This window comes from Ylistrum balloti, unplaced genomic scaffold (genome assembly GCF_031769215.1).
Source record: "Ylistrum balloti isolate Yb309-2 unplaced genomic scaffold, AGI_CSIRO_Ybal_v1 Utg371830, whole genome shotgun sequence".
In the NCBI taxonomy this organism is placed as follows: domain Eukaryota; kingdom Metazoa; phylum Mollusca; class Bivalvia; order Pectinida; family Pectinidae; genus Ylistrum; species Ylistrum balloti.
The window spans coordinates 671,215-686,423 of NW_026782909.1; the positions used below are offsets into that span (position 1 = coordinate 671,215).

At 35.5% G+C, this 15,209-nt stretch overlaps 1 protein-coding gene across 1 annotated transcript in view; it reads right to left on the reverse strand.

Moving 5' to 3' along the window:
* The window catches only part of LOC132563714 (puromycin-sensitive aminopeptidase-like), a 49,750-nt gene that overhangs the window by 19,245 nt on the left and 15,296 nt on the right, over window positions 1–15,209 (reverse strand). The window contains exons 7-15 of the mRNA XM_060228465.1: window positions 13,067–13,163; window positions 12,300–12,448; window positions 10,797–10,961; window positions 9,799–9,903; window positions 4,927–5,082; window positions 4,146–4,227; window positions 3,391–3,527; window positions 1,478–1,612; window positions 863–1,082 (exon numbers count right to left, since the gene is read on the reverse strand). Of these exons, the coding sequence (XP_060084448.1) occupies window positions 863–1,082; window positions 1,478–1,612; window positions 3,391–3,527; window positions 4,146–4,227; window positions 4,927–5,082; window positions 9,799–9,903; window positions 10,797–10,961; window positions 12,300–12,448; window positions 13,067–13,163 (1,246 nt within the window). The remainder of the gene's footprint in view (window positions 1–862; window positions 1,083–1,477; window positions 1,613–3,390; window positions 3,528–4,145; window positions 4,228–4,926; window positions 5,083–9,798; window positions 9,904–10,796; window positions 10,962–12,299; window positions 12,449–13,066; window positions 13,164–15,209) is intronic.

Consider the following 15,209-nt stretch of genomic DNA (forward strand, 5'->3'; position numbering starts at 1 on the left):
AAAAGGCTGTTCTGCAGAGAGGCTGTTCTGCAGATGCATTACACTGGTCTTTCTGTTTTTTAGTGAAAGGCTGTTCTGCAGAGAGGCTGTTCTGCAGATGCATTACACTGGTCTTTCTGTTTTTTAGTGAATGGCTGTTCTGCAGAGAGGCTGTTCTGCAGATGCATTACACTGGTCTTTCTGCTTTTTAGTTAAAGGCTGTTCTGCAGAGAGGCTGTTCTGCAGATGCATTACACTGGTCTTTCTGTTTTTTAGTGAATGGCTGTTCTGCAGAGAGGCTGTTCTGCAGATGCATTACACTGGTCTTTCTGTTTTTTAGTGAATGGCTGTTCTGCAGAGAGGCTGTTCTGCAGATGCATTACACAGGACTTTTTGTTTTCAGTAAAAGGCTGTTCTGCAGAGGCATTACACTGGAGTTTCTGTTTTCAGTGAAAGGCTGTTCTGCAGAAGTATTATAATAGACTTTTTTTTGGTGGACAGCTCTGTAGAAGCATTACGACAGATTTTTTGTTTTCAGTGAAAGACAATTAAAAATAGCAAAATTTTAACCCAGACTCTTCTATCACTGAAAAAGTTGCAGAATTGTAAAATGACAATGGACCTGTGTCTACACAGTAGCATATATGGAACTTGTAATGAATGGCACAATTAATAAGGTTCAAGTGGTGAAACTGAAATTATTCCTAAAAGAAAAAAATTTCTTTCTTAAATCAAATTTCTATAACTAGATGAATTAAAAGTATTCTGAAAATATAAAATTATTTTAAGAAGCTTTATGAAGTGTTATTTTAAACAAAGAATTAATGATTTCAAAACATATTTTAAGCATTATATCTTGGTTTCAATAGAAAAAAATGCTCACTTTCTCCATCCTTGGCCTCCCAGCCAACTGTCTGATACACATTTTTGAAGAGATTGAGGCAGAAGTTCTTGTATGCCTGCTCAGCATCAGTGTACTGCAGCAGCAGGCCCTGACCACCTAGACTCATGCACAGATCACTCCACACAGTATAGTTGTCTTCATTCACAAAGGCACTGGCCACCTTCAGAGCATCAACTGATGACAGCATGCCTGCTCTAGCCTAATACAAGTTCACAACGTAAAATTAATAATATTATGCTTTGGCTGAACATAACATACATAAATAAGCTCTGACAGTTGAATGAAATTGTAACATTACTTTAATCTTCTCTATAGTTAACCATAAAAGGATGTAAGCCACACAGGAGTTGCTTCCCCTTCATGTGGTCTTATCATTTTGTACTTTTAATGGTACCTGTGTGAATCTTTCTTTCATCCTCATGAGTTAGACATAGAAATGCATCCATTTTTTTCTTCTACATAAACTAGGAGCAGGAGGGTAAAATATAATGCTTCCATTCCTTGCTACTAAACCTAATGTTACACAGTATAAAACCAGAGATTTCTATAAATGTATTTTTTGTAGTGATAGAACATAGTCTTCTGTATACTTACCAAAGCAAACAGGTCACTTTGTAGTCCCAGTCTATCTCTAGGTGGGAGGCTACGGTCTTGCACTGCAGGGATCAATGTCTCCAAAGTGGTTGGAGAGTACTGTACACGATAAACTCCCACTGTACCACTGTTCAGCTGGAAAATACAGGTAAGTACTGGTCAGGTAATACAACATATACAGCAAGTCGGTGATACAATAAAACACATCAAAATGAACTCTTCTGCAGTCAATCAAAATTTAGTGGTTGCCAGAAACAATTATTCATGCCCTATGGGAATGTGAAAAAGTACAAAGATTTTTACAGAATTTTGAATATCTTGTGGACAGTCTTTCAATACCTTTTGCATATAATAAAGAATCCTTTTTATTTGGAATATTGAATAGGAACAATATCAATTTTGTAGTGGACAACACAATAATATTGATAATGAAACAGTACATCTATAGCTCTAGATGTTTAAAAACGGAATTATCTATTCATGGTCTCAAGAATCTAATTAAGGAAACATATTGTGTCCAGAAATTCATAGCTACTGGAAAAGGGAATCTGGTACTGGATGAGTTTAAAAAAGTATGGAGGAAATGGGAAAAGTTAATTGAGATAACTTAGCATCATAAATTTGTGTTTCTAGGATGTGGTTATACATTCCCAGACAGCTCCCTCTTAATTTCTCTCTCTCTCTCTTTCTCTCTCCCTCTCTTTCTCCTTCTGAGATCTATTCCTTTTATGTAGTTATGTGTATTTGTTCTGTGTTTTTTGAGTGGGTGAAGTATGAGTGATAATAACATGTAAGAATGTTTGTATAGGTGTAGTATAGGTAAAGAATGAGTGAATATGTATACATAGTGGAAAAATGAGTGAACACATCCTTCAGGGGAGTTTGTATAGGTGTATGATATATATATATGAAGAATTAGTGAAAATGTAGTGTATGAAATATAAGTGAATCAATCTTTTATGAGTGTTTTTGTTATATAAATGAGGTGCAGGTGAAATATGAGTGAATGTAGTATAGGTGAAGGATGAATGAATATATCTTATATAATTAATATACCAGTTGGGAGTGTTGTATAGATGAAGTGAAGGTGATGTATGAATGTAGGTGTATGATGAGTGACTGAAAGAAGAAAAGCTGAATGGGATATAAAATATAAATGAGAAAGTGTGGTATGTTTATTGTCTTGCAATGTATCATGTTTGAAGTAAAAAAATAAAAAGTTACAAAAAAAAAAAAATTTAATGGTTGCTACTAGAAGTGGCTTCCAGGTTGGTCCTTGGTTCATGCCTTTTTCTGAGCATATGACTGTTAGTGTTGTCATGGATAAAAGATGATTTACCAATGTGTGGTGTTTATAATATTGGTATGTTGAAATCTATTTGCTGCAATCTATTGTATGAAACAAGTTTTAATGTTTTCTATTTGATATCCACATGAAAATACTTTGCAATTGCTCAGTAAATTGATGGGAAATACGACTGATTATCTGCTCACCATGTCACCTGTTTGTGAGTTAATTATCACTCATCGTAACCTTGTTACTACAGTAATATGTGTTTTTGTTTTATTTTGACATTGAAAATACATGTATATCTTATGTTTTTCTTGTCATCAACGACTCTGAAATCAAAAGTAGAATCGGAGACGACCATTTCATCGTCAGTATAAGCAACCTCTCATAAATCTGCTGATTTAAGAGTATTTCATTATTTCAACGAAATGCTTCAAACGGATGAGGTTAATTATCCTTATCTGTTTGGTACTCAGTATTTGTTAGAGAATAATTTGCTCAACCTAAATGAAAGAAAGAGATAAATATACAGTCTAAATTTCAATGTGAGTAAATTTCCCAGCCTACTTATGGGTAGATATCATGTTCACATGGTGTGTAACAAGAAATGACTTCTGCTGACCTTGACCCAGTCTCCAGTCTTGACATTCTCCACAGTTACCGTTGTTGTCTTGTCTTCCATGAGGATGCGTTTGACAGGTGAATTGGGGCTGCTGCTGCTACACATTGTTATTGGTGTCAACCACTTGGATTTACAATCTACAAATAAATATACACATTGTATGTCCTTTTTCCCCCCTGAATTTTACAGCAGTCTACACCAATATCAATGGAGAAAATAAAGTTCTCTTTCTTAAAAATGGGAAGACATTCATATCTCTTTAGAAAAACTTTTGCCTCCTTTCTGGGAAATAGCTGTTTTTGGTAAGGAAAAAATAGTATGTTTAAATCTTTTAAACCGGAAAGAAATGATCCATCAGCAATCATATTATTTAGTGATCTAGGAAGCTAAGTATAATATCAATCTCATCATCTATCTCATCTACTTAATGATATTAGGTATAATCCCAGAAATATGTGCTAAAATTTATGTATGTGTATTATAATTTATGGGTGCTTTATGTCCTATTAACAACCAGAAGTGGACAGTTAGTAATTAAGACAGTCAGACATCTTAAACACTTGGTCTCCACAGTAAAAAGCAAAAAAGGAAAATACACAATATTTTGATTATGACTGAAATCAATAGTAAAAATTTAATTTAAACTACAATCAAACTTCAAGTACATCAAACATCTGTATCTGACAGGGGGGCACCAAGCAAGTTAAACTGGACTGATGTATAAAGGAGTCAATCAGAGACACTAGAACTCTTACTTTCTGGAAGTTGACCATCTGCACAGAACTTCTCCTGAGTAAGAGTAACGACACGGCTGTCTCCTTCCTGCTTCTCCTCCACCTGTTTAAGATAATACAGTATTAACTCTTTCCATACCACATGTTTCACCCAGCCACTTGATGTACTTTTTAGTCTCACCCCAGCAAGTGTTACAAAAATGGTGGCACCCATGTGCGCTTTTGACGTGCTGCATTTCAAGACGATTATTTAACAGGTTAGTGTCAAGACATGGCTTCATTAAGTGTTAGTTCTAGAATATGTCGTTATTGTATTGTTGAAGCTATTCTTTGTGGCAGAGAACTGTTATCATACGAAAATTCATTAAATGCATCTCACGGTTGAATCAAGAATCTACTATCTTTAGGGTTAAACTCTACATTTTCTACATAGTGTATTTCACATGTAAGTTTTGATTCTGACGTTTTCTCATGTCCTAATTCACTGGATACAAACATATAAACTGTCCGTCATTTGTCTCATGTCAAGTTTTGTCTTTTATGTCAGGTAAACATGTATAAACATAAAACAGATAAAAGTGTAAGATATTTCTTAACTTCCACCACCTTTTCAGCGCAAATCAAAATGTATATATTAAACATTGTGTTTACGAAGAAAAAGACTTATTTTCTGTTTGATAGCTTTACTTGTTATCTATGCTTTTATTTCTCTTGAATAATAGATATTTCTTACTTTTCTACAAAGGAGTAGTGCTGCTGCATCCATCCAAAATTATCTACAGGATACCAAACAAAGTTTTACCTTAATCACAGGGAAGCCCATCTGTTGTGTCCATGTAGACATGACATTCTGGACAGGTTTACCACTGGCAGTTCCCAGAGCATCCCACAGATCCTCAGTGAAGGCATTACTGTACTGAAATTTGTTCAGGTACTGATTCATCCCCTTGCGAAAATCCTGCAATAAATGATGCAATGTATAAGTTACAACAATAAATGATGCAATGTATAAGTTACAACAATAAATGATGCAATGTATAAGTTACAACAATAAATGATGCAATGTACAAGTTACAACAATAAATGATACAATGTATAAGTTACAACAATAAATGATACAATGTACAAGTTACAACAATAAATGATACAATGTATAAGTTACAACAATAAATGATACAAATGATACAATGTACAAGTTACAACAATAAATGATACAATGTATAAGTTACAAATGATACAATGTATAAGTTACAACAATAAATGATACAAATGATACAATGTACAAGTTACAACAACAATAAATGATACAATGTATAAGTTACAACAATAAATGATACAAATGATACAATGTACAAGTTACAACAATAAATGATACAATGTATAAGTTACAACAATAAATGATACAATGTACAAGTTACAACAATAAATGATACAATGTACAAGTTACAACAATAAATGATACAATGTATAAGTTACAACAATAAATGATACAATGTATAAGTTACAACAATAAATGATACAATGTACAAGTTACAACAATAAATGATACAATGTATAAGTTACAACAATAAATGATACAATGTATAAGTTACAACAATAAATGATACAATGTATAAGTTACAACAATAAATGATACAATGTATAAGTTACAACAATAAATGATACAATGTATAAGTTACAACAATAAATGATACAAATGATACAATGTACAAGTTACAACAATAAATGATACAATGTATAAGTTACAACAATAAATGATACAATGTATAAGTTCCTGCTAAAAAGATACAATACCGTATTTATTCCAATAAACGCCCTGGGGGCGTGAAATTTTTCAGACAGGGGGCGATTAATAGAACACAAAATTTCATTATTTGTTGGTTGTGACATGCCATGGCTGCCACTTAAAAACATTGTTAACAAACTAACAAATTACTCAGCAAAGAATGCATTTGAAAATTGCATCGTTGTAGCTTTAAACATTGTTGTCAATTGCATTCTGATAACCTGAATTCTTGTATGAAATGATACGATGTCAATCGTGTCAGCTTCAGTCAAAAACGTACAATGTTCATCATTGCTTGTAGGCCTAGTTTGCATAACAAAATAAAAAAACACAGCGGTATATAAGCCAGTCTGTTTCTTAATAAATCCCACATACCTGATAACAATGTCTGGGACAAAACAAAATTACGACACTGCTTTCAAGCTTAAAGTAATCGCCTTCGCAGAGGAGAAGGGTAAACATGCTGCCGCGAAAGTGTTTCGTGTTGACAGAAAACGAGCGAGGACTGGTGTCAACACAAAGAAAAATTTTTAAATCTTTCTAAAACATCTAAACGCTGTAAAGGAGGTGGGAGGCATGTCAGATATGAAGATATTGACAAAAATCTGATGAGATGGCTACAGGACAGACAGGAGGCCGGAATACGAGTGACTGGGAAAGCATTGCGGTTTGAGGCCCTGCGTATGCATAAGGCAAATGATAGTCAATCATTCAAAGCCTCATATGGATGGTTTTCTAATTTCAAAAAGAGACATAACATTTCATTCACGCGATCTACGCATGTGGCACAACATGAAGTTTCATTAATTGATGATTGTATTGACAATTTTTTTTAATTTCGTGTTAAGAATGCGTCGGCTACGAGAATACCCCGATAGCTATATCACTAACATGGACGAAACCCCGGTGTGGTTTGACATGCCAGGAAAATCGACATTGGCAATAAAGGGGGAAAAGGAGGTCAGAGTTTACAGTACTGGCCACGAAAAATAAAAAAATAACGGTGACACTGGCAGCATATGCCGATGGGACTAAAATCGCCCCATTTGTGCACATGCCAGGCATTCGTCCCCTTCCGAAAGATGGCATACCAAGTGGTATTGTGGTATACATGTGCGGGGCCGGACAAAAATCCTGGGCAAAAAAATTTAGATTAAAAAAACTTTGGGGTGTGGATGATACAGCTAGGCGGTTATTAGTATGGGACGCTTTCCGTGGTCATCTTACTGAAGATGTAAAAAAACTGGTTCGTCAAAAATATAATTCAGACGTCTGTGTTATACCTGGAGGATGTACATGTAAGCAACAGTCAGCTGATGTGTCGTGGAATAAACCCTTCAAACAAAAACTTGGAGAGTTGTATGACGAATGGTGTTTCAGTGGCCCCATTGAGAAAACCAAAGCAGGGAATCATAAAGCCCCATCAAAAGCTGCAATGTTGTCTTGGGTCAAGACAGCATGGGATAGCATTAGCCCGGACACAATCAGAAGATCGTTAAAAAAATGCAGTATCACAAATTTGCTGGACGGTAGCGAGGATCATATTTTCAAGCATGATTCTGACGATGAGGAATTCCAGGGGTTTAGTGAAAAGGATGTCCAAGCTGCAGATGATGTTTTGTAAAATTTAATGGGTGATGTGAACGCGCCTTCTATTCCACAAATAGAACTGAGTGAAAGCGAGACTGGCGAAAGTGAAAGTGAAAGTGAAGACAGTAGTTCGTACGGCAATCCCGGCCATTAGGCCTGCAGTATATTGAAATGAACTGTGGATTAAATTGATATTACTTGTGTACATGTCATGACAGTGTAATTTTCTTGTGCCAAAATTTATTTGGTTATGTTCATGGATACCAGGAATTTAAAATTTATTAAAAGGTAAGCTTTGTAACCTGACTCCTGAGTTGTTGAAATTTACTGAGAAAACAGGTGGGGGGGCGTTTATTAGAGACGGGCGTTTATTGGAATAAATACGGTATGTAAGTTTCTGCAAAATACGACACAATGTAGTAAAAATGTACAAAAATGATGAAATGTTTAAGTTCCCAACTGGCCTGCATTGCTCACCTGTTCACAAGGTTGTGCAGTTGAACAAACTTGGAAGCCATCATATCAGCATGTCATTGGTGAACAATATCTAAGTATGTTAAAAGCTCAAGATCATTACTGTTGGCTTCTGTCTTACTGAGAAGTTGTTTGAAGATTTTTTAACACATTTGACCCCTGTGACCATGAAAGCGGGTCAAGGTCATTCATTTAAACAAACTTGGTAGCACTTCATCTGAGCATTCTGCTGGTCCAATATTAGTACCCTGGGACTTTCAATTATTGAGAGGAAGTTGTTAGCAGATTTTCATACATCTGACCCATGTGACCTTGAAAGAGGGTCAAGGTCATTGCATTTGAACAAACTTTGTAACCCTTCATCCCAGCAATCTACAGGCCAAATATCAGTACCCTGGAACTTTTGGTTATTGAGAAGAAATTCTTTAAAGATTTTAACACATTTGACTCCTGTGACCTTGAAAGTGGGTCAAGGTGGTTCAATTGAATAATATTGTAGTCCCTTTTCCCAGTATGCTTAAGGATCAATTTCATTACCCTTGGCCTTTCCCTTACTGAAAAGAAGTTGTTTAAAAAAATTTCTACACAATTAACCCCTGTGACATTGAATATGGGTCAAGATCAAGCTGAACACTTGTGAAAGATACTAAAATATTAGACAAACTTGTAAAGTATACTTGTTATAACTGAAGACACTATTAAATATCCTCTATATATTACAGAATGCTACACTTTAAACCCTACAAAAATGGTCTAAGATGTTTGAAGAAAGAATTTTATGTAAGCTTAATACACTTTACAGATATCTTTTATAGGTTACAGGGTAAATATGTTACAAATGAAAGGAATGATTTAAGCCATAAAAACCTTATAAATTTCAAAAATGAGTAATCTCATTTATACTTAATGATATCAGCTTAATATAGACCACTTTGCTTCTCCAGTCTGATATGAGGTGAATTATTTAAAAAAATATATATGTAAGGATGTCTCAATATTTTGTTAATTTGAAACTCTCCTTAAATAAGGACGCAAGTTACAGCACAGAAGCATGAGCGAGAACTTAATGAAACAATGACAAACTCCTGATAAAAACTCAGACTGATGAAACATTAACAAAGTGACCCTTGAAGAATACTGAGGATAAGATAATGTGTTCCAAAGGGTAAGCAACTTCTGCTTTATTGAATACCCCAAAATAAGTTCAAATGCTCCACACATTGGTGAGTCAAACATAAGTCAGGTAAAAAAAAATTAAACCTACCAACACATTGTAATCAGACTCATTCAACTGTGGATGTCGTAACTTGGCCAACCCACATATTCCTAATTACATTATATATGAAATCTTCTCAAATATTCTTAACTTAACAACTTGCTACCATGTCCAAACATTTAGGAATCTACATATCAAATTTTTTTGTGAATTCATTTTCCAACACAGTTGTCTTTCTGCTATATTTAAATATTCAACTGCTTTCAGTGGCATTCATGGACATATGAATGCCAACAGGATACAGGAAAATGAAATAAAGAGGTCAGCGTTTCATGTTGAAATTGTCCTTTTTCTGTTGGAATTTATTTGCCCCTGAATGCCAACCAAAGGCAGTAAAATGCTTGCATTTCTCATTTTTAATTTTCACCTTGTTAATAGGGTAGGAAATCTTAATCTGTCTAGATGACTTGCAATATTTGTACGCTGTTGACAGTTCATTAACTGGTAATATCCGTTCAAATTTTAGCAATGTAACATTGAAGGAGTTCCAAACAATGGTAAATAAAAAGCAATAAGAAAACATTACAACAAAAAAGATTTTTATATACCTCATCACCTATGTAGTCGTGCAACATCCTAATGACAGATGCTCCCTTACTGTAGGAAATAGCATCAAATATCTCATCAACTTCATCAGGGTGGCCGACTGGCACCTACCAATAAACATTAAAGTTAAACAGGTAGAAAAAATATTCCAGGATATATACTTGTGGATCATTAAAGATGTAGCATTTTTTTCTTAGATGCCATCTTCATAAAAGAAGTAGAGAGGTGATAGGAAGGAGTTAGCACACAGAGAGCATAATGTTAGTCGAGACAGATGGTTCCATAAAAGAATTCATTGGATAACTCACAAATCTATATTATTCATTTCCTAACAAGACCCCTTCACATTTGATCGATTTCATAGCTTTATCGAAAATTTTCCAACTATGAAATCTCCTTATTACTATTATTACTAGTGTAAAAGACAGCATTTCAATGGATGAGCTGTTGAGGTTTGTTTGTTTGTTAGGTTCATCACTCCATTATTTTGAGGTAAGGTCTTCTTGAAGAAGTTATTAGCTGCCACACTGCACCACATGTAGAAGACCCATCACATGTAATCCAGAGATATAAGCGTAAAGTGTCTTGTTCAAGTACACACTCTTGTCAGCATGCACCTGCTTGTTCCCAGCTTTCTGAGAAATACTAATTGCCACAGAGTGTCAAACAACACACCTTCAATCTTTATCTGTGGTTACCTAGGCCAACACTCAAACTCACTGTACTATCACTATCCCACCTGAGAATCAGTTACACCTATTCTGTAATTCAGTGACGTATGTCGAACTATGATTTTGTTATATATACAGTGTAATAAGAAGCACATGATTAACATATCTATTTCGTTACATATGTCTCACTATACTCTGACACTTTCCTCCCAGGTCTTTTCTAAAAATCCATACGATATCTTGACAACAGAACTGAGGATTGCTTTTCGCAATCTAATTTGGAATTAAATCTTACCTCTATGGAGTTAATGTTTCATGTTAAATCTCACCTCTATGGGATGACTGTTATGAAGGGCATCCAGTTCCAGTGCACGACCCAAGTCCTGATTTACAAACTGTGTCCAAATGTCAAACTCTGGGAAACAATGGTCTACACACAGATATTCAATCCAGGAAGCAAAGCCCTCGTTCAGCCAGAGATGAGTCCACCATTCCTGTAGGAGTTTTCATATGATACAACAATACAATGAAAGTCCATAAAAATTACAGTCCAAAATGCTTTTACTTTTTCCACTTTACATTCTAATGCCAGTAATAAAACTGTTGTATGCATCCGATATACAGTTTTTGTTAAAATCAAAATATATCATAAGAAACATCCTCTGTAAAATGGAAATCAATCAGATCATTATTTATCAGTGAAAATATTGGCATGCACTGTAATAAATTAATAACAACTGATTTTAGACTTATTATCTAGTTTGGTTTTGACATTTTCATTTTCAGTTTTAATGTAGCCATCAACAGTAGTTTTTAAATGCTAAATATGCATTAACTTTTTAATGTTTTACTTCTAAACAAATTTGGTCAACCAATAAAAAACAGCTTTATACTGTTAACAGAAAAACATTCACTGTAATAATTCTAGCTGGAAACCCTTTAGATAATATGGTGAAAAATTCAAGCTGAACTTATGTTTGATAGTAAAGCTGAAATATGTATTTCAATGTAATTTAGAGTGAACTTCACAATGAAGACAAGAGGTCCATATGGTCTGTATCATTCATCTCATTTAGTTTGCTGAAACTGATTAGTTTAAACTAAAGGAAAAGTATCTAAAACACATGTATCTACTACTTCCCCTGTAAGGCCCTAACCCTCCTCCCGAAGGGGGTTAGATGTACTGTTTGTATAAAACTTAGTTCTCTTCATCAAAGATCAGGTTAAATCCAGACAAAATTTAATCATTACAGAAGAAAGGTTTCAAAGAATTTGCTCCATTTCAACTATTGAGCCCTCCCACTACCATCCCCAAGGGTTGAAACCCAATGTTCATACAAAGTGATCCCCTTCATCCATGCATGCCTCAGACCAAGCTGGGCTGAAATCCAGGCACTCTAACATTGGAACAACTTACTAGTATTCTTACAGGGAAAGAAATTTTTTAAAGAATTTGCTATATATCCACTCTTGGACACCACCCTTCCCACCCTAGAGGGGGCAACACATTCTTTTCCCAAGGATGGTTCTGACCAAATTTGATCAAAATCCACTCAGTCATTCATGACTAATAATGATTTAGTGGAAAAGTTAACAGACGATAGATGGACAATGGACCCTTAACCCTTTGGGCCAGGAGAGCTAAAAAGAGTGAGCAAATGAAACCACAGACAAATGTTTCCCCGTGTACAGTATATATGCAAGTAAATTAAAGATGTGCAGAAATTAAATTCAACAGCTCAAGTTGTCAGAAAACACTGTTTAATATTCAAATCAAATCAAATCAGCTTTAAGAAAACAAAACTGTAACGTATAGGAATTTAATTACATACCATTGTCACAAGGTTTCCAAACCACTGATGTGCCAGCTCATGCCCCACCACCAGGGCCACCCACTGACGAGTTTTCGCTGATGAAGTGGTAGGATCAATAAGCAAAGCTGTCTCCCTGTATGTCACAAGTCCCCAGTTCTCCATAGCACCTTGGAAAAGACAAAAGTTAGACCTGAAACATCTGTACACTACACCTCAGATGTACATTGGATCCAGTTATATTACACATATGTATGCTGTGGGACAGGTATTGGCGGTCTCAAGAAAACACTTAAAATTAAAATGGTAATTTCAGTTAGGTGTACAAAGTCAATGAAATTTGAGAGGAAAAACCAAGAACTGACCATCAAATCAATATACATGTTGTAATTATCCATATGACTGTCACATTTTAGTATTGAATTATTATCAGTAATTACTTTGCTCTCTTCCTTCTTTTCATGGAATGGGATGTGATAGCTCGGTCGATTACAGCCTTCATAACCTCAGGTGAAGATCTGAGCAGCATGGTTCAACACTCCTTACCTGAACTGTCATGATTGTGTCCTTGGGCAGGCCACTTTACCCTAATTGCTCTGAACAGCATACAACGGGCCTCCTGTATGTTGTTCTTTGAGGTAGTTACCAGCTAATACATGAATACCCAACCTTAAAATGACCATCGCTATTCACAGGGAAAACCCAACAAACAAAAAATCTTATTCAAAGATGTATCTGTAAATAAATGCCCCTTTTCACCCAACTTGTCTATGATGATAATTACTAACCTGCAGCAAAGTCTGCTATTGCTATAAGGTCCATTTTTGGTAGAGGATAGGCTATCTGGAAGTATTGCTTGTAAAATGGCAGGGTCTTCACAGCCACCTATAATGATAAATAAGCTGTGTCAACACTTTCTGTATGTAATTATTAACAACAAACTATTTACCTTCAATTTTAAATCAAAAGGATTATCTTCATTTTAAAAGAAATCCCAGAGGGATCTTGGCCCCCACCATGGCTTGGTTTTTTAATTTTTATTTAAAATTTAATCTTTTCCTTCTATTCTCTTCTTTCTTCAGTTTTTGCTCTTAATTAATTGAAAAAAAATTCAATTGATTTCAAAATTTCAAAATAAAAATTTTCTCTTCAGAAATTGTGATAACAATCTTTTAACAACAAAATCGAAGATGACCACCTGTCAGCCATGATCAGTCCTAAAAATAAACAGGCACAACTATGGACCAAGAGATACCTGCATATCAAATTTTAAAAAAGATCAATCAAGTACTTCTCAAGTAAAAAAAATCGAAATTTAACAAAATTAATCAAAGGGGGCGACGGATATAAGCTAAGCCTAAATAACATAATTTCAACTGTACGATTTAATAAATATTTATGAGCAATATGCCTCAATGTGAAATGCAATATTATCTTCGAATATAGGACCACCTGTCTTCAGATTTACTGAGGTTTTTTTAACAAATGAGAAAGAAATTTATTTCACCATCATGAATAAGGGTACTCTAATGTTGTAACAAAATGAGTAGTAAAAGTACAATATTGATAAAAAATTAAAGTACAATAGGTACCTTAGGGAGCAATGTTAACAGGTGTCAAAGGTCATCTTATACTGGACCAGGGTTAACGACCAGTGATGGACAGGTAGTATGCTAACACTGATGATATCACCCAGGGTGTGCCTCATGAAGCAACCATGACTAGATAGCCAGTGAGAGGATCACTGTTTGGAGTAGATAGGTAGTATGCATGCTGTCCATCAGCTGCGGCGATTAAAGTACATCTAGATCCCTTGAGCCAGGTGAGATAAGGTACTGGAGCACACATGCCTTAATAATGAGATGCACAAAGGGTTTGGGTTTTGTTATCCAATCAGGCTGTAATAGGCTTTAAGTACTTCTGTAGTTTTTAACACTTTGACGGGAGTCAGTTGGGAAGTTGGAATTGAGGGGAGTTGGAGACTAGAGTTAGAGAGGAGAGATGGAAGGCAGAGCAAGCAGTAGCCTAGGTGAGCAGGGACTTATGGGAGTACAATGATGGAGAGGACAAAGTGTACCTGAAACAATGTTGGGGAGGACCAAGTGTACCTGAAACAATGTTGTAGAGGAAAAAGTACCTGAAACAATGTTGGGGAGGACCAAGTGTACCTGAAACAATGTTGTAGAGGAAAAAGTACCTGAAACAATGTTGGGGAGGACCAAGTGTACCTGAAACAATGTTGGGGAGGACCAAGTGTACCTGAAACAATGTTGTAGAGGAAAAAGTACCTGAAACAATGTTGGGGAGGACCAAGTGTACCTGAAACAATGTTGTAGAGGAAAAAGTACCTGAAACAATGTTGGGGAGGACCAAGTGTACCTGAAACAATGTTGTAGAGGAAAAAGTACCTGAAACAATGTTGGGGAGGACCAAGTGTACCTGAAACAATGTTGGGGAGGACCAAGTGTACCTGAAACAATGTTGTAGAGGAAAAAGTACCTGAAACAATGTTGGGGAGGACCAAGTGTACCTGAAACAATGTTGTAGAGGAAAAAGTACCTGAAACAATGTTGGGAGGACCAAGTGTACCTGAAACAATGTTGTAGAGGAAAAAGTACCTGAAACAATGTTGGGAGGAAAGTGTACCTGAAACAATGTTGGGGAGGACCAAGTGTACCTGAAACAATGTTGTAGAGGAAAAAGTACCTGAAACAATGTTGGGGAGGACCAAGTGTACCTGAAACAATGTTGTAGAGGAAAAAGTACCTGAAACAATGTTGGCGAGGACCAAGTGTACCTGAAACAATGTTGTAGAGGAAAAAGTACCTGAAACAATGTTGGAGGAGGACTGAAACAAGTGTACCTGAAACAATGTTGAAACAATGTTGTAGAGGAAAAAGTAAAAGTGTACCTGAAACAATGTTGTAGAGG